The 21,410-nt window shown below is 31.9% G+C and overlaps 2 protein-coding genes across 6 annotated transcripts in view; both read right to left on the bottom strand.

Moving 5' to 3' along the window:
• The window catches only part of LOC137397045 (uncharacterized), a 32,465-nt gene extending 16,801 nt beyond the window's left edge, over positions 1-15,664 (bottom strand). The window contains exons 1-3 of the mRNA XM_068083329.1: positions 15,509-15,664; positions 7,398-7,505; positions 4,646-4,804 (exon numbers count right to left, since the gene is read on the bottom strand). Coding sequence (XP_067939430.1) covers positions 4,646-4,804; positions 7,398-7,505; positions 15,509-15,653 — 412 coding nt within the window. The 5' untranslated portion in view covers positions 15,654-15,664. The remainder of the gene's footprint in view (positions 1-4,645; positions 4,805-7,397; positions 7,506-15,508) is intronic.
• The window catches only part of LOC137397043 (uncharacterized), a 237,801-nt gene that overhangs the window by 98,455 nt on the left and 117,936 nt on the right, over positions 1-21,410 (bottom strand). The window lies entirely within an intron of this gene.

Raw genomic sequence — 21,410 nt, 5'->3', positions numbered from 1 at the left:
CGTTACTCACTATCATCGGTAGTAAGAAATGTTACACAAATTCTGGGTGCAGTTCATGTTATCTACTATTAACAATTTAAACAAACCTTTTGTTTTGTATGTTCCATTTCACAACAACCATAATTGTCAAACTTCTGGTAATAATAGTCTTTTTTCAGTATCCTAATAGCATAATATTATTTTATAATAATATAACTGTCAGTGAGTTAGTAGGGTATTAGTAAGTTGCTAGTTCAGTCAAGTTAGCCAATGGCAATGTGCCAGGCTAATAGCAACTGGCAGGCAACTACATTACCTGTCACTGTTTATAGGCTGACTTTAATACTCGCGCAGTGCCGCACATTTTGCTAATAGTGCAATAATATTATTTTACAATAATATAATGGTAATTAAATTTATATAATGTATATATATATAAATTAAAAGGGTTTGTCACGCTACCCAAGCAATACCAACTACGAACGGTAGTAGGAAATGCTTGGGAGTAATTAATAGCTAGAAGACTATTACTTGCTGGGATACTGGCTTTACTGTTCCTTCCACGAGTCTACAAACAACCAGGTTTTATTCTTGTCACGGTCTACTCCGCCAAAAACCAATTCAAGGATAGACTTCATCTAATAGTTTTAACTAAACATTTTGGAAGTAAACAACAGAACGTGTTCACAAATGCTGAACAACTTCTGTTACACATGCACGTGTTAAAGCCCAACATATGATACAAAATATTAAGTTGTTTCATCAGTTGTATCACAAAAACACTAGTCGGAAAAAGGCCATGTTTTTAAGTAAATAGATAGCAAGAAGAATGGTAGTCATTTTTATGATTGCAAAAGAACCCATTATATTAGTGGATGACACCATAGTAGCGTAAATTCTTCGTTCAATACAGTGGTAAAATAGTTGAAAAATTTTTGAGCAATAATTTATGTTCAAACTGCATAATTTTTAGGGAGTGTATGATTATATATTTGTTAGTACCCTTGCAGGTTTAATAATGTATTACAGCTTTAAAATACTGCACTAAACTCCCAGCTGCAGCTGGCAGTCTAGCATGTTGTAAACATTATTAGATGTGCCGATGGAGCAGAGTGAACAACAATATGTACAATTACTTTGCAACGCAATTGCAGATTGGTGCAGACTCTATTGTGCTACACTGAAACATGCGAGCTCAAATCCACTGTGGTGTAATCTTTTTTGCTACGCTGAAACATGTGAGTTCAAATCCACTGGGGTGTAATCTTTTTTCCAATCGTTATTATTGGCTTTGAATAGACAGATGGAAACATTCATCTTCGACACATGAACAACCTCAGTCTATAAAGACATTCCAATAATAGTATTCCAGGCTGACATTACAGCACAACCATTTATTCTTTTTGTTAGATTCATTTCCTTTTCTTAGTTTTTAAGCCTTGCAAAGGGGAAAAATATTTTTTTAGATTGAGTTTGTTTTTACTAAAATATGAGCTGTGGTTTACCATTTTTAGCAAGGTTTGTCATTTCTAATGATTAATGCTTATTTTAATGTAGTTATTCCACTATTTTGCCAGATGTGGTAATTCAATAGCTTTTTTAAATTGCATACTGCGGAGGTTTACAATAAATCTACTTACTGGAGCATGAAAGGGAATACTAAAGTTTTATTTGATGGTTTTCAATTGAAAATTTAAATTCAGCAGATAGCACTTTGAGACACTTTGCTTCTATCATGTTCCAGAAATGAATGTTAGTTTTTTTACTGCTATATGGCCTGGCAGTGTGCAATGTTGCCTAGCGGTTTAGAATGCCTCAGCTGCACACAACAGGTCGGGGTTGGAGTCTCAAAAAATGCCACTGGTGGTGACAAGACTGACATCTGACCTTCAGATACTTTCTGAAGCTGAATATGTTCTCAGTCGTTGAGGTTCTCTTGCTACTGGATTCCAAAATGTGCAGCCAAAATTAAATTAATTCAGAATGGCCTACTCAATAATAAATTGTTTCAGCGCATCAAGTTATCAGCTGCATCTTTTGACAGGGCTGGTATTCTATGTAACATAAGCATTTACTCCAAAACGAACATAAAAAATAATCATTTTGAATCGATTCAATAGTACTTAAAGATGAACCTACACAAAATTTAGTTGATGTCATCAGAGGTTATTAGTGTTTTTCTATAGTTTACGCTTGTTTATATGTTTGAGATAATCTTCTTGCTCGGATATTGAGAAATTAAAATAGGCAGAACTTGATTGTGATTAAAACACGACTAGTTCCCTAGCAACCTTTTAGATTAATTGTGCACATGCTTATTCTCTGCGCTTTATGAGCAAGCCTGACAATCTTCAACGACCCACTGGAATTCCAAAATACTATTAGGATATTATTTATATCGATTATTAAGGTAAGAATACTATTGTATGGTTATAATATTTTGTATTTATATAATAACGGTTAATATTTTCATCATATAAAAATATAATAAAAATATGCCATTACATAAATGCCAATACATGAATACGACATAACATAACAAACTGTATATATTTAATTACTGTTATTTTATTATAAACAATTTTATAATACTATCAGGATACTGTCATAGTACTATTATTAACAACAGCTTGATAATGATGGTCGCTGTAACATGTAAAACCAAGTTTTTTTTAAATTGTTGCTTGAATAAAACATGATACTTGCTCAAAATTTGTGTAATTTTCACTTCAGAATAAACAATTATTTTTATTGTTGGCATCAGTTTTTCGTCAACCACAATAACTGTTATAAAGAGACTGTGGAATTATCACAAACATTTAGTCAAAAATAAGTTATATTTTTAAAGAACTTAAATAATTCTAATAAAATTTGAGATAGGCTACACCTACCATTGGCTGCGATTGGATGATACTGCACACGTAATCCTGTACACTCTCTCATGTTCTGGTAAGTGAAAGATATGGTAGCTGCTTCCCTGTCATCAGCTGAAGCACTTTCAAAAAATAAAACTCACCCATTATAGTCTGAGATTGTGTTCTACCTATCATAGGCACTAATTGGATGGTTAGGAGTATAGTACAAAATTTCCAGTTGAGTTGCAAATTTGTCATGAGCTTGATCAACTTTTCTCAGAAATGATTACAATGCATTAATGATTTGATAAAAAGTATTATTTAACTTACTGAGTGGAAGCTCTAGTATAGGAAGTAGTAGTGCGAGTAGTAGTAGGGGTGGTAGTAGTAGGGGTGGTAGTAGTAGGGGTGGTAGTAGTAGGGGTGGTAGTAGTAGGGGTAGTAGTAGTGGGGGTAGTGGTAGTAGTACGGGTGGTAGTAGTGGGGGTAGTGGTAATATTATGGGTGGTAGTAGTAGGGGTAGTGGTAGTAGTACGGGTGGTAGTAGTAGGGGTGGTAGTAGTAGGGGTGGTAGTAGTACGGGTGGTGGTAGTAGTAGGCATGGTGGTAGTAGTAAGGGTGGTAGTAGTAGGGGTAGTGGTAGTGATATGGGTGGTGGAAGTAGTAGTAGGAGTGGTAGTAGGAGTAAGGGAGGTAGGAGTAGAGGTGGTAGTGAAGACAGGAGCAGTGGTGGCAGTATTGCTGACAGAACTGGCCATGAGAGTAGAATCTAAAAATCATATTCTGCTGATAACAATCATTTGCTATTAGACTATAGTTTAAGAAATATTTCAATAATTTCTTTGCCAATATGATAAGAACTATACCTTATGTTAACAGCAAATTCCTTTTTAGGATATCAGAATATTTTCCCAACAAATCTGTTTCAATTTTTATGTCTGGTAGTTCTGTTTAGATGTATTTTAAGTGCCAGTGTATTTTCAATGTGGTTTGGTTATATATGTTGCAAAAACAAAAAATATTATTACAGAAAAGATGTGATAGTAAAAGATTATTTGTAAGAAATTTAAAGATAACATGAAACAAGTTCGTTACCAAATCATTAGTAAATTAATGATTTTTAGTAAAAGCGACCTTTTCGTAGCTTTATTGTCAGGCATAACAAAAGACGTGTTTTGTTATGTGGATATAAAACAACTCGAAAACTTTTGGTTGCTAATTTTTAAAAAATGCATTGTTTTTTGTACTTAAAGTAATTTAGTTTAGAATGTATTACCATTTAAACCACTGTTTACATGGTAGTATCAAGAAAAGTAACAAAAACAAACATTTCAGTTAAATAGAAATCTTTAAACATATTTTATAAAAAACCTTCAGAGAATAATGAAAAAGCATCTGTTCAAATATAGTTGTATTCTCGGAATTAAAAGAAAAATTTGCTTGGCTCCAGCAACCTTGTTCAAAAGTGATAATTTCTATTTTAAAAAAGCCACAATATTTTGGTCTTAAGATATTTTTACTACATCAAACGGTTACTGGGTTTTCAAATTGTGAAATTATGTTATCATGCTATAAACCAGTATATTTATAAATGACAAATCAAAGAGGTTTTTATGTTAAACAGCAAATAAGAAATATTATAGCAATTATCATAGTATTTTTAGTTGTTATGTGAAACTTGTGACTCTAATAGTTTTTAGCTGTTCAGAAAATTATAGAGACTAGAATACAATTATAATAGTTTTTATTTTTATTTTTATCATAATAAATAATGATTTTCATACAATTTAATTTTATGAAGCCTGACTCACCAGTAGAGCTGTTAATATTGAGTGGAACATCGTAAAACTGTGTGCTATTCCCCACAGCTCTGCAGGGCTCTCCGGCCCTCACACATTGAGCTATTCTGTATGCAATGCAATATCCTGGCATCAACGTTGGTGAGTCATTGTTGAGGTAGTAATACTTTCCTAGAATAATTGATAAATTCAACTTATTCTAAAATCAAATTCATGCATGCTTGAAACCACTAAAAAACTAGCCGTTATTCAAAGTTAAAAAGTATAAAAATACTACTCAAAGTGTTTGTACCCTCAGAAAGAAAAAACAGAAAAATTCAAAAAGCAAAATTGACTAGAGAGAAAGCTGAGAGAAACAAGAGTGAAAAGAACTAAAGGGGAAAATAAATAAATTAAAAAATTAAAAATTTTTTTTTATCATACAGTACGCTTTTCTTTATTTTTTATAAGCATTGGAGATGGAGTGATTGAAATGATGTTTCTCTATAATAAAATGTAATCTACTCTGTCTTTTTTATATTATTGGACATCTATTAAATTTCCTGATAATGGCACCTGATGATGACAGCAAACTCATACCAGTACTATAACGTATTACTACTCTGACAAGCCGGTGCACAATGGCAGATCATCAGCTACATATTGAAGGGCTTTTTATACCAAATATAATTAATAGCTATACATTGTATAGCTACTAGCAATATATTCTATAGCTATACATCTTATTCTCTAGCTATACATCTATAACAATTTTAGCTATGCTTTTTTAAACTAAGTAGTTTGTTTTCTGAACTCATTTTTAAGTGGCAAAGCATGTCAGATTTCTTCTTTGCAACAATAAAAGGTTTTCTTCATTGTTTTGAGATGAGCATTTGTATAGATTTTTAGTTGTTGCTTGTTCAATAATTATTTTTTAATGAACTAAAAATTCACAGTCTGTTTTCTGTGTTCAGTAACCCAAATATTTTACAAACATAGCAACTATTCCTGCACAATCACGTCAACGTCTTAAAACGTAGAATGCATGATCCAACTTTTTTACCCCAATTTTGCATTATATCTTTTAAAAAGGAGCTTTTGATTTGCTCATTCAAATTAAAAAGATATAAATGAAGCGACTACAAAAATGTATAATATTATATTATTACATTTATGACAATTAGGGGTTTAGAACAAAAAATAGTGAGTTTAGATGTAACTCGATGGTCTCATTTCTTTTTGTGATCTCATACCTTTGATCTAGAATACCTAAAGCGTTGTCTGCTCATTCTCCGTTTCTTAATGAATATTGGACATTTTGGTGGACTGGTTTGGCCATTGACAAATTAATTGATTCAGTTGTTAGATTATTGATTAGTTGATTCAGTTAATGGCTTATTAAGTAAAATAGTTTTTAATCGATTTATCATTTGATTGATTGATTAGGTGATTTGCTAATTTATTGCTCAATTGATTACTTATTAAGCGATCAATCATTTTATTGAATATTTTAATCTTTTACTCACTTATAGTATCTGGTAAAACTTGGTGGTGTGTGAGTTTGTTTACATCGCTAACACTTGCCATAAGCATTATGCAGAGTAATCTCTCAAAAGAACTGTATTTACTAAAGCCGTTTTCATGTGACAAACTTATGCCTAAATTGTCCGATTTAGGCATTACTAGCTTTTTTATCAATTTGCTCTGTGATTTTGCAGATTAATGAAAATTAATGAAAACATTTTTACAACTTGATGATTTTGACTATTGGACTCAACGACTATCTATTGCTCGTAGTCATCAGTCAATTACCATAAAATAACAAATTGGTGATTAGCTAAAGATTTAAACAAACTGTTGCCACTGATTGGTTGTTTTGTCTAGTGTTCACATCATAAACTCTACTGCAGTTTTACTGACATGCATGTAGCTTCCTGGCATCTCACCATTTGCCTTAAATGTTTTGAAAAGCAACAGAATGACTACATTACTAAGTTTATTTTACTTGCAAACTCTTTATTGCAGTTGTAATTAATAAAAAAGTGGATTTTGCAGCAACGAAATGTTGTTGTCTCTATGTTAATATTTAGTTATTGCTATTAGAAGGTCCAGTACCTAGTAAAAACAGAACTATCTTTAATTTCATTAACCATGTTGGTTTCTGCTACAGATGCTGTGAAACTGAAATGGAATGTGTTCCTTACTTCACCTTTAAGCCAGTGTCTCAACCCTTTTAGTAAAAGAAACGAGTCACAACAACAAAGCTATGCATCAAAGGAGATCGTATAAGCTCGCTATCAACTGTAAAATTCTATTTGAGTTAGTCATTTGTAGTTAAATGAAGCAAAAACAGTTTATATCGTGAAAAATGGGCAAGTAAAATATATTTTTATTGGCGTGAGCTCCAGAAATCTTTCTAACATTTATAAATGTCACAATCATTTGTTAACAATGTAAAGAAACTAAGGCTTTTGATTCTTTTTTTAACCCTATATTTTGATTTAACATTTGCTCATATTGACTCCTTTTTGATTTTCTATTGCTTATTGGGCCAGCTTTGTTAGCATGGCAACTATCTTAGACTACAACCTTGCTTCATATCAAAAATTTATACAGATATATACAAAATATATGAAATATATAGCAAAACTTACAACATCAAACAGTATTTTTCCTTTTAAAAACTTTGTCAATTTAGACCATTTTCATAAATTTAAAAGCAGGAAACTTTGAAAATTTTTCTTTAAAGTCAAAAACTAAAAAGTTTAAACTAATGATATCTTACTCTCTCTTTTCCAGGACATCACTTGCCAGTAAGTCAGCGCTGATCCAGTTACGTGCTGACACGTCGTGTTGAGCTGCCTAAAATTTAGGTATATCATTGGGATACTGCCTAAAATAAAGAAAAAAGATACATTTGGTTTTAAATTTTTGCTCATTGACAGTTCAATCCTAGCACGTTGAGCTTCATATTATTTTGTTGTGTGTTTTACTTTGAGTTTCTGAATAGTCTGATATTATTTAAACTTGCATATAAACAAGAGGGCAACAATTTTAAGCTTTTGTAAAAAATAGCTAGAGTGCTAAGAGGACAGGTAAACAGGTGTCAGCATATGTTAACAGGAATTAGCAAGTGTTAGCATTTGTTAGCAGGTGCTCACATGTGTTAGCAAATGCTAGTTGGTGCTAGCAAGTGTTAGTAGGTGTTATCAGATGCCAACAAGTGTCAGCAGGCATTCAATGTTGTTAACATATGTTAGCAAGTGCTATCAGTTGTTTGCAGGCATTAAAAAGTATTAGCAGGTGTTAGTAGGTGCTGGCAAATATTACCTGTTGTTACCAGTTGTTAAAAAGTATTTGTGGGTGTTAACAAATGTTTAGGGAAGTTTTTATGAGTGCAAACATTGCCAATCTCACTTTCACTACTTTTCCGTTTTAAAATGCTTCGATTTTTTGTCTAGAAAAGTAGCCAATTCTATAACTATAACCAAAATCAACCCACATAATCTATAACTATAACCAAATTCAACCCACATAATCTATAACTATAACCAAATTCAACCCACATAATCTATAACTATAACCAAAATCAACCCACATAATCTATAACTATAACCAAATTCAACCCACATAATCTATAACTATAACCAAATTCAGCCCACATAATCTATAACTATAACCAAAATCAACCCACATAATCTATAACTATAACCAAAATCAACCCACATAATCTATAACTATAACCAAAATCAACCCACATAATCTATAACTATAACCAAAATCAACCCACATAATCTATAACCATAACCAAAATCAACCCACATAATCTATAACTATAACCAAAATCAACCCACATAATCTATAACTATAACCAAATTCAACCTACATTTTCTATAACTATAACCAAATTCAACCTACATAATCTATAACTATAACCAAAATCAACCCACATAATCTATAACTATAACCAAAATCAACCCACATAATCTATAACTATAACAAAAATCAACCCACATAATTTATAACTATAACCAAAATCAACCCACATAATCTATAACTATAACCAAAATCAACCTACATAATCTATAACTATAACCAAAATCAACCCACATAATCTATAACTATAACCAAATTCAACCCACATAATCTATAACTATAACAAAAATCAACCCACATAATCTATAACTATAACCGAATTCAACCTACATAATCTATAACTAGAACCAAAATCAACCCACATAATCTATAACTATAACCAAAATCAACCCACATAATCTATAACTATAACCAAAATCAACCCACATAATCTATAACTATAACCAAATTCAACCTACATAATCTATAACTATAACCAAAATCAACCCACATAATCTATAACTATAACCAAATTCAACCTACATAATCTATAACTATAACCAAAATGAACCCACATAATCTATAACTATAACCAAAATCAACCCACATAATCTATAACTATAACCAAAATCAACCCACATAATCTATAACTATAACCAAAATCAACCCACATAATCTATAACTATAACCAAAATCAACCCACATAATCTATAACTATAACCAATATCAACCCACATAATCTATAACTATAACCAAAATCAACCCACATAATCTATAACTATAACCAAAATCAACCCACATAATCTATAACTATAACCAAAATCAACCCACATAATCTATAACTATAACCAAATTCAACCTACATAATCTATAACTATAACCAAATTCAACCTACATAATCTATAACGATAACCAAAATCAACCCACATAATCTATAACTATAACCAAAATCAACCCACATAATCTATAACTATAACCAAAATCAACCCACATAATCTATAACTAGAACCAAAATCAACCCACATAATCTATAACTATAACCAAAATCAACCCACATAATCTATAACTATAACCAAAATCAACCCACATAATCTATAACTATAACCAAAATCAACCCACATAATCTATAACTATAACCAAAATCAACCCACATAATCTATAACTATAACCAAAATCAACCCACATAATCTATAACTATAACCAAAATCAACCCACATAATCTATAACTAGAACCAAAATCAACCCACATAATCTATAACTATAACCAAAATCAACCCACATAATCTATAACTATAACCAAAATCAACCCACATAATCTATAACTATAACCAAATTCAACTTACATAATCTATAACTATAACCAAAATCAACCCACATAATCTATAACTATAACCAAAATCAACCCACATAATCTATAACTATAACCAAAATCAACCCACATAATCTATAACTAGAACCAAAATCAACCCACATAATCTATAACTATAACCAAAATCAACCCACATAATCTATAACTATAACCAAAATCAACCTACATAATCTATAACTATAACCAAAATCAACCTACATAATCTATAACTATAACCAAAATCAACCTACATAATCTATAACTATAACTAAAATCAACCTACGTAAGTTTTCTGTGTTTTATGTGTGTTTTTATTGCATGCTGGTTTGCTGTTAGGTTATTTAATAAACCAGGTTGTATCAGTCAGCCTAACCATTTGCCTGATCATACCTGTGTCAACACAAGGCTCTACCGTCAATAGTCAAACTTCTACAGTGCTTAAAATATAGCTAACGTAAATGTAACTACCATTCAAACAAAACTGCTATGGTCTAAACCAATAAATCTTTTATAATTAAAATTTGATTTAAAAGCAAGTGTTACTAATTTAGTTTGTTGTTTTTAAAAAGTTACTACAATAAAGAATTTCCTTAAAAAGTGTTTTAGGTACACCATTAGCCCAATAGTTGCTTTTTGGCACTGTCAACATTAAGAAACAAGGGAAAGTTCAGACCATTTTGTCAGTTAAAGAAGCAATTGAATTAAGTATTTTAATCATGGATTGCTACAGAATCCCCTTCTCAACCGTCATTGGATTATTTGCTGAATGCATTCCCAAAATCAGACAAATGAAAGTTTTGCTGATATCACGAAATATGTAAAAAGCGCAAAAATATTTAGCTGAAACTCACAGATTGTCAATGCCGTGTGTGCATACCAAAATTGTTGACAAAACGCTTTCAATTGGCTGAACAACTTATTAGCAAGCGCGATTTTAGGAGCTTTTGCGATTGGTGTAGTTCAAGACACATAGCAGCAAACAAGAAAAATACCAATGCAAGACAACATAATAAATACAGCGTAATTGATTAGATTGCGCTAAAGATGGCACCTTTTTAGCGCAATCCCAATTCAAGCTGGTTTTTACAAAAGAATGTTTAATACACAATCATATAATGACTTTATGAAAATATCTGCTATGAATTTTATAAACTTTAAATCAATTATTGACAATATTTAATAGCTAATAGCTAAGATTTAATGAGAGAATTTAATAGGTAGTCCACTGTCCACTAAAAGAAGATGGTTACTATCATCCAGTAATAGTTAACATATAACAAAAAATAGTTAGCATATAACAATTAATAGCTAACACATAGCAGTTAAAAATTAACGTATGATTGTAAAAAGCTAACAAATATCTGTTAATAGTTAACATATAACATTTAAGAGTTAATATATAACATTTAAGAGTTAATATATAACATTTAAGAGTTAATATATAACATTTAAGAGTTAATATATAACAATAACAATGATTAAAATATATTTAAAAATTTAAATCATTTAAAATAAACTTACTTAAAATTTTAGTAGATTTTATCAAACAGTATTTTTTACAATTTGCAAATTTTTTAGATGTTTGAGGTGGACTGGAAAGATGTTTCAAAGTTAAAATCGAAAAAAAAATTTATTGTGCTAAAAACACTCAGATCATGCAAACATGCGATTATTGCGTCTATAATCTATACTAACACTGCAACTTGAGGGCAACAGCCGATATGAACTATGGTCATGATTACAACTACATGTAGTCATGCATTTTGAATGTATTTTTTTTCTGAGAGTTTTAACTGCAAACAAGTTTTGTCAATTTTAATGTTGAAATATCCTGGCTGTCAGATTACTACAAGCATCAAAAACAATCACAAAGAATAGAAAAATATTGACACTTTCTGGTGAACCTACTAAAAAATTGGGTGAGTTCATTTCAAACTATTCAGTGGTTAGAACCGTGTTATATTATTAGAGGATTGATAGAGTCACACAAGGACGATCAGTGGTGGTAGAAAGGGCAACCAGCCACAATTAGCCTTTGCCAAATCTCAAGCGTAAATAATCACAATAAATCCTATACCAAGAAGAAAACCATTTGTGCTGAAGACCTCTAACAGTAAAGCCTAATGAAGAGGATAACAAACAGTAGTTAACACATATAAACAAATAATTAGCAACTGAGAGGTAAAATTCTACAGTAATAAATAAACGTTTAATAATTGATAGTTAGCATATCATAATTAATAGTTAACAAATAACATATATAGTTAGCATATAATAAATAATAGTTAACATATAACATATAAAAGTTAACATATTCCTGCTAATAGTTAACATATAGCAGTAATTATTTTACATATAAAACTAAACAGTTAACATATAACTGGTAATAGTAAAAATTTAGCAGGTAAAAGGTAACATATAACATAAGTTAACATAATATTTTAGCTTTTAACTGTTAAATGTTAACTATTATATTATAACAATTATGTTATACTAATTATGTTATATTATTAATTATTAATTATATAATTTTGTTAACATATAACAATCACTAGTCATTAGCTACAGCTAAAGGTCAATAGATGTTAGCTGACAGTTAGCTAGCAATCAATAAGAAATAACATGCAACTCTAAATCGTCATTAATTAGCAGCTTGCACAGCAAATTGAAATATTTGATTTGACCATTCAGAAGCAAACCAAACATTCACCAAAATTACATGTAGGACAAGCCATGTTTTCCCTCTTCGGCAAGTTTTGCATTTTTGCACAACCAAGTGCCAGTAGAGAGACCAGAGCTCATAACAATAACAAATCTATTACTAGCTAGACACAGTTTGTATTTACTAGTATGCTGGCAGTCTCATGTACTGCAACAGATCATATTATGTAATCAGGATGTGCACAAATATTCATAATTAAAAAAAGAAAGGGGATTGAGTGGGCAGATTTCAGCGTCTTTTGCTGGGAATCTGAGCATTCGGGTTGGATTTCTGTGTAGTGCAATTTTTTCCTGACGACCTTTGAGTAGCTGTGGACAGATGGACACAACACTTATTTATGGAGTGCCATTTGTAAAATTTTGTGATATCCACACTATAAAAACATTTTTAGTATATCAGTTTACATGTTTAATATGTGAAGATTCATGTTTAGTATGCTAACTTACATATTTAGTATGCCAACTTACATGTTTAGTATGTGAAAATTCGTGTTTAGTGTGTCAGTTCACATGTTTTATATGGCAAGGTTCATGTTTAGTATGCTAATTTACATGTTTAGTATGCGAAGATTGGTGTTTAGTGTGTCAAAATTCATGTTTGGTATGCTAACTTTAATGTTTTGTATCGCGAAACGCGCATGTTCGCTATTCCGCTGCGATCCTGTTTGATATGCCAATACGCATGTTTGTTATTCAACTTTTATTTTATTTGCGATCTCCTTTTTATTACATTTCGAAGAAATGCTCCTAAGTCAATCGCGCCCTTTTTTACATGTAGCCTGTGGCCCATCGACAAATAGTTGGCAAACTTGGAGAATTCCTCAATAACTATCTAACTTTTAATAACATCTAATTACTAACTTCCTCAATATATTATAAAAATGTCGTTGAAGAAATCTACGTCGTTGTTACTACAAAACAGAACAGTAACCTACAGGCCTGCCAACCCAAGAGTGGGGCAATGCGTGAGATTTGGTTTTGGGGCAATTGATGTATCAATGATAGTATATATAAATTTGTGGAAATTGGGGCAAAAATCTCACGCATTTCTCACGCATTTTCATTTTTTCTTTGGGGTGATTGCGTGAGTCTCACGCCCAATGCGTGAGAGTTGGCAGGTATGGTAACCTACAATACTCACTAGCTGTGATAAAAATCACATATAGAAAGTTGAGTCTTAATAGAATCTTGACTCATACATTTTTTCAAAGTCATGCAACTTTTGAATTTGAAAGAATTTTCTATTAAACGAGTGTGGCAAAGCTAGCTTCGGATGTACGCAAGTGAGGAAATTTCGCTATAGTGTCTTCGCTCCCCAGGGTTATTGATGGAAATTCTCCACGTTTGCCAACTGTTTATCGATGGGCCGCGGGCTACGTGTAAAACAGGCCGCGATTGACTTAGGAGCATTTCTTCGAAATGTAATAAAAAGGAGATCGCATATAAAATAAAAGTTGAATAACAAAAATGCGTATTGGCATATCAAACAGGATCGCAGCGGAATAGCGAACATGCGCGTTTCGCAATACAAAACATTAAAGTTCGCATACCAAACATGAATTTTGACATACTAAACACTAATCTTCACATACTAAACATGAAAATTAGCATACTAAACATGAATCTTGCCATATAAAACATGTGAACTGACATACTAAACACGAATTTTCACATACTAAACATGTAAGTTGGCATACTAAATATGTAAGTTAGCATACTAAACATGAATCTTCACATATTAAACATGTGAACTTATATACTAAAAAAGTTTTTATATTGTGGATATCACAAAATTTTACAAATGGCACTCCATACTTATTAAAGTAAAATTACTTACCTTTGGTAAACTTTAAAATTAACCTCTATCTGTTAGCAAACAATTACAACCAAATGTTTTGTTGTCATTAAAGTAATATATATTCCAGACCTAACGTTTAACACATTTGTTGCAAAATCCTCCCAGACAATGCACTTAGAAGAGCTTATGTAGTTTTGATGATCATTATAAAATGTGTAATGGAAAACTTGCACTTGAAAGGTATGACTACATCTAAAGAAAAGAGAGTGAAGTGCAAAAACAATAGGCAAATTTGAATTAAAAGTATAGAATTCTCAATCACATAGATTCCCAGCATCACTATAATATAAATAAAAACATATTTCTAGTATATTACCAACCCATTTATACACTTTATGTAACCTTCCTCCTTCATGATTACTAGTACCATGGCAGTTACACTGACAGTACTTTGTAGTGAGAGATTGTCAGGTGCACAGAAAATCAATCAGAGAGAATATGTGCCGACTTTATAACACTAGAAGACGGATGATTAGTCCAAGTGTTAGAGTGTCAAGCAAGCTCTGTATATTCCAAGTACAATGTATATTAAAAGTCCAAAAAGTCTACATCGCTTCTATCTTCTGAATTATTTTCATTCTAATCAGACAAAATTCCACTAACGATCACAGGTTCAAATAATCTTTTCTTTTACCGTTTTGAAAGTCGAGCCAATGTTGACTGGTTCTTCAAACTTTTATTCTTTTACAAGGAGGCCCGATCTGTCAAGCTTTTTGTTTCATATTGTATATCATCGACTGATATCTTGTTGGTGATATTTAAAACTTACTAGTGTTCATATACTTTGTTTACCATTACTAGGCGACACCTTTATAAACGTTTACCGAAAGCGACATAAACTTTGACCCATTGAACCGGTAAACGAAAATTTGGTCGTTTTCCCAGCCAAAGGATTAATGAATACTAATATGGCAGTACTCTGTCGTGAGAGATTGTCAGGTGCACAGAGAATAAAGCTGAGAGAATATGTGCCGATTCAATAACACAAAAAGACGGATGATTAGTCCGTCTTTTAAACTTTCAGACACTCTGCAAGTGTAAATTTACATTTTAGTAAGTTATGAGAACTATTTCAAAATGTGCACTGTTTTCAGAACTGTAAATATATACCCACTGTTTGTATCTCCTTCAGGTTGAAATAGTACTCGTATTCCAGATTGGTCAGCGTGGTTCATATATGTGAAGTGAATTAATCCTTCAGCAGTTGATTTAGTAAACAGCAAGATGAATGGCAAAATAACTTTTAAAGAAGCTGTCATGTTTTGGCAGAAGTAAAACAACTCCTGACACAGCCGCTATGTTTCTGCAGAAGCCAAAGAACTTCTGACACACCCTAACGCAGCCGTCATGTTCCAACAGCTCAAAGTTAAAGGTGCTAGCCGTTATCAGGAACTACACTTCGACTAAAAAAGCACATGATCAGAAAAGATTAATAAAATAAACCTACTAGAAAAAATCTGCAGTAAAAGTAAATTTGTGTCTAACTCTGAAGATTTTATATCTGATTGTCAAATATTAACCAGGAAAGTTATCTTTGTAGTTTTGATTGAAAAAATATTCAGATTGTAATAAAATGTATACTACAAACATTGTCATTAATAAGTTTCAAGATATTGATGACATGTACATTTGTGGGACCTTGCAATTTTATAATAAATGTAAAATAGCAAAGTGCTGAAAAATACAAAAAACAAAGATATCAAAACTTTGAATAAACAATTTACACTACAAAATTAAGTCAACTTGACTTTTGAAAATGTTTTCAAGTTTGAAAGTTTTCTGTTGGTAGGATCACTTAAACTATCCCAATGGTAGAGTAGTAACTTTTTGCTAGGCAACAAGAGACTTTTTAGCAGTCTTCATGAAAAGGAATTGTTAATGAGTTTCAACAAAGTGAGCAAAAATGTTTTAAATTCCTGTGCAGGAGTTTGTCGTGCTAACAATAGAAGAAAATTAAAAATATCAGTCCTAAATAACAGTCTTACAGTGTAGGATGATGGAAGCTTGCTTCAATATACCATTACATTGGTATTAAAAGTGTAGAAAATATAGGATATAGCCTCATGAAACCATAATTATGTGAAAACTGAACCTTTAGGGTTTCTCTATAAATGAGGAAAAGAGAAAAGAAGGAAGAAATAGGACATTTTTGTGTCCTTGTTTCCAGTACATTACCTTTACCGTAATGGCACACTAAAAGGAAATTGTGTATTACTTACTTATTGATTAAGAATCTGTTTTATTGGCATTTTACTAAGCTTTTTTGTAGTTGTTATGATTTCAACCCTATCCTAGTTGAACAGTTTTTAAAATTGGAAAAACGCTTAAATCAAGAAACTGCAAATTACTAAAATATTGAATACAAATCTGTTTTATTTGCATTTTTTTAATTTCATTTTTAAATTTCAAACATAGGAAAAAGTCAAATCTTAGTGAAACAGTGTTCTCATCTTGTGAAGAAAACGTTCAGATAAAAATATAAGGTGTTTTGACCTTAATAGATATTCGCAACCACAAAAACGTTTTGTTTCGGCATTTGCGTCAAAATATGTGCATGTTTGGGTGAACACAGATGAGGAGCAGAAAAAGGATTAAAATTTAAAGTATCCTTTCAATGTCACTTACCTTTTTTTGCTTTTTATGTCAAATATCTAGCTTCATAGCTGTTTATACAACCATCGTTTAGTGGTCTAGATATCCCGACCTGCAAACAACAAGTTGTGGTTCCATTCCTCAAAAAAGGCCATGGCTGGTGGCAAGAATGACATCAACTTTTAAATTGCTCTTTGCAGTTGAATATGTCTCCAGTTGTTGAGGTTTTTTTGCAACTAGAAACATGCATGTTCAACTAAAACCATAAACATTGTTTGTATAACAATCATCTTAAAACATGCCCAGCCTCTGCTCGCAGTAAGCTAAACATACACCATATTTGATTTTCAAGGAGTTGCTCACCCATGTCTATCAGCTTTAACAATTTCTGGTTAAGAGCACCAGTACCCTGGAATTTTAGTGTGCCAGTAAGATTGTTAGATATAGCAATAAAGCACAGATATTAACTATATTTGCAAGTATTCTGAGACAACAAAGTTAGTGCAGTTGTTAGGATGTTGTTTTACATTCCATGTATAGTGATATTTCACCGCAACAGTATTAAATTAATAACTTTCAAAGCACATTTGTTCAACTCACTTAATAGTTCTTGATTTTAATTGGTTCATTTTTTGACAATCGATAGAAACATCCATTTTTATGATTACCGATGCCAATAAAAAGTCATACATACATCAACTGCTAACCTTGGCTATGATCAAGGCTTTTATGATGGTAAATAACATCGTTGTAAAGCTTTTATTGAAATGTGTGATGTGTACACAATCTAATTGCTGCTTTTCAATTTTCTACAGCTTTCACCTGCAAAATCTTCAATATACTTGTTATTTTTCATTCTGCAGTAAGGAATTCTTATGTAATAAACTTTAATAGAGCTACCTAGACATAAATTTACAATTGATATTTCCTGCTGACAATTAATATAAAAAATATAACTTGCCCTGGTTTTGGTGTGTTGTATAGTAAACCCAATGTCTTCTAACTTCTGTTGTCAATGTTGGGCTAAAGCTGAATTGTAATATTACTTGTTCCTTGCAATTTTTTCTATAACAGGAGCTGTGTCTGTCTGTTTATTTAATGGCAGCATTTGAGGCAAGGATAAAAAGTTGCTTTTCATGGGGTTCAAACTCAAAACATTCAGCGTGGTAGATGACCAATTCAACACGCCCAACAATTGTGTGCTGTACATTGCTTTAGAGTAATTGTGTGAATATTTACTCTCTGTTCTTTAATAGCACACCTAATAAGCACATGTCGCTAGTGTTGCCATATTGTGTAACAACATGCCAACACTAACAACACATTGCAGCCTGAAATGTTTACATTTTCAATCAGATAGCTCGTAGGTTGGTGCTTCAAAAGCTGGTTTTCAGAAACAGTAAGGAGTTTTGAGACAGTATACTTTTAGCAAACAGGCAGAAGAGACAGAGCATATGTAGGGGCCAACAATGTTTTTTTTTAAATGACAAGCTAGTTTAAAAACTGATTAACTTTAATTAATTAATTCACAAAAACTAACACACACATGCAATGACAAAATAGGGTTTATTAAAATGAGCATGTTATATTTGACATGTTTGATAGACTTAAGCTCTAATAATATGGTGCTACGTGATTAATTGCTCTGGTAATCTGACAGCTAATGTGCCTCTTAATGAAGCGTGTCGGGAATTCCCCTTTTCACTTCTGGTTCGACTGTGTCGAAAGAACATGCCAGATGATAAGGAATTATTTAGCACAAATGTAGAGAGCTCTAGATCTCTCTACAAAGTTACAGCATTAAAGCTCTTACTTTGCAGAGATAAAGTTAGAGACATGCCTTATTTATGCTAAGCAATAATAACTTGTAGTCAATTCTTTTCTGTCATGTTTTTGCACCTAAACAGGAAATAATTTATTATGGACGCCAAAAACAAATATTTTTTATCATGTGTGTTGCTAGAGTTGAACTGCTTAAACTGTTAAACTGGTAAAGTGTTAAACTGTATTATGAATGTTGCTACAGTTAGGAAGCGTAAAGAACTTTGTTTCTCGGATAACAAACGAGTGAATATGCTGAAGCAGCAAAAATTTTGTAGTTTTGGCTTTAGACAGCTGATTAGAAATGTTAAAGTTGCATCATGAACCTACATTTTTATTCTTCAACTGTGTGAAACACTTACGGCACTAGCGAAATGAAAATAATTAATGTGAAATGCTTAGTGAAATGGAAACAAAATGCCAATAAACTGACAAATATGTACTAGGATGGGATGCTTCTATCATAACTGATACTTCACATTCTTGAAATTAACCATTAGGGATAATAAAGTAGCCTTTGGTATTTTGCTGACCAAGGGCTTTTCTTGCCTCAAAGTATCCTGGGTCAGGAATAAAGACAGCCAACACATCTGAAGGTAATTATAAGTGCATGAGCTGACAAAGAAAGCCTTAATAGGTTTGCAACTCCATGTTATTTTGGTGCACAGGAAGGTTTTGACATAGAGGTAGAGGTTGAACCTCTAACCTGCTTGGCAGTAGAAAGTCTAATAAACTACACTGTAGTTGCTCCTGATTTGCTGGTATGATTTGCCAAACTAATTCATCAGATCTGCTTGGCTTATTGACCCAACAGCACCACAGACTGTTGGTATTAACTGGGGTATTTAATGTTTCACTTCAACTTACATCAGCTTTCTCTTGTAATTTATAATATAGAAAACATCGCATTTCTATGTTATTACACTAGTTTTCACTACATCATTCATACACTGCCTATTATGATGCCTCTAGCTTGAGGTTTCTTGTGCGCTCAACTAATAATAGTTACTTCGAATTCACAAAGGATTAAATACAATAGTCCTCATGTCACATGACTTGTTGTAACCTAAATATGTTTGGTATCATTGTGCAGCTACTAAAGTGTTATTTCTGGCTGAAGTATAAGTTTTCACTTGTATGTATGGTTATGGTAGGAAAACTCTGCAAGTTGGACAACTCTCGAATTTTGTTCCATATATATTACATGGGTTACTGAGGGATTAAACTAAGACATCTTGGTTAAAGATTAAAAATTTAAAAATACTTAAAGGTTGATAGTTTTCAATAGAACATAAAACCATGTATTGAATAAAATGTGTACATTTGCAATACTTGTAAGGGCAGTTTATAGACTTTTAAAGTCGTCCAATAGAATAGTTATGACACAAAAACACTGTACAGTATTTGTGCTGAACATTGTTATGATTATGATTAACTTGTGCTGACTTCACAAATAATGAATAATAAGCAGACAAGAGAACGAGTGTACACACAGTTCTAGAGGTCAGAAACTGTCCAGTCGATATTAAGTATCTTTAATTGATGTAAGTTTGTGTTTTATATATTTTGTGGTTCAGTTGTTAGTATGCTTGCATAAAATAGGTAGGTCAGTGGCTCGATTTACAGAAAGACCATTGCTAGTTGCCCAACCACAAATTCTCCTGTGACAATTCTCAGGAGCAATTGGTCACAACGTTTTCTGTACCAGGACATATCAATTATGAATTTGACCCCCCAAAAGTGACCATGTGACCTCCAGAAGAAGTAAGAAATGACAGTAAGTAAACTTTTTAAAATATACAGAAGAGCGCGACCTATACTCAGCAGCACTTTAGTTTGTATAATTAAAATTAATATTAATAATTAATTATTTATATAATAATTTCTAAAAACTTAGTCAGTTTAAAAGTTTCTCAAACATTTGAATTTTATCATTTCTAGTTTTTGATTCAATTCTGCCTAACCAAGCATGTATTTGAACTCCCAAAATATCATTCATCATGTGATTCTTTAGATGCAGCTGCAGTGTCTCAATAGTTTGTTACCAAACTGATAATATCTTGTGGTACTTCACTTCTGCTTTGAGCTTGCTTTGAACAAGCTTTGCTTTTGACCTTCATTTATAACACGAACCAATAATGCCAATCGTGTGAAGGTTATTTCAAATGCTCACTTAGTTTCAGCTAGCCAAGATTAAAAGCCTGGAGTACCTATAGACATGGGTTAAGCAATTTATCACTTTAATCTCGTGCTGGACAGAAATAGTTAAACTAATTAGAATAATGTGTTTATCTTCTTTGGAGTCATGACTAATAAGAATATCAAGTATTTCAATCTTGTTCGTTCAAGTTATGACTCAGGAGTTCAGGTGTTAACAAATAACTACATTGAGTATATTGGACCAAAAACTAACTATACTGTATCTGGGCAATGCACTACTTTCAATTTTATTAATTGCTAATTTTGTGCCTGAGAGTACAATTTAATGAGAAATAATAATTATTAACTAGAAAAAGGTAAATTTTGAAAACATTGTAAATATCCCAATCACTACGACGGTTTTGTTGAATCAAGAAATATAAATAACCCATCGGAGGTCTAAA

Source organism: Watersipora subatra, chromosome 5 (assembly GCF_963576615.1).
Source record: "Watersipora subatra chromosome 5, tzWatSuba1.1, whole genome shotgun sequence".
Classification (NCBI taxonomy): Eukaryota; Metazoa; Bryozoa; class Gymnolaemata; order Cheilostomatida; family Watersiporidae; genus Watersipora; species Watersipora subatra.
Note: the sequence above shows the minus strand (reverse complement) of the source record. Positions and strands in the feature narration are given on the sequence as shown.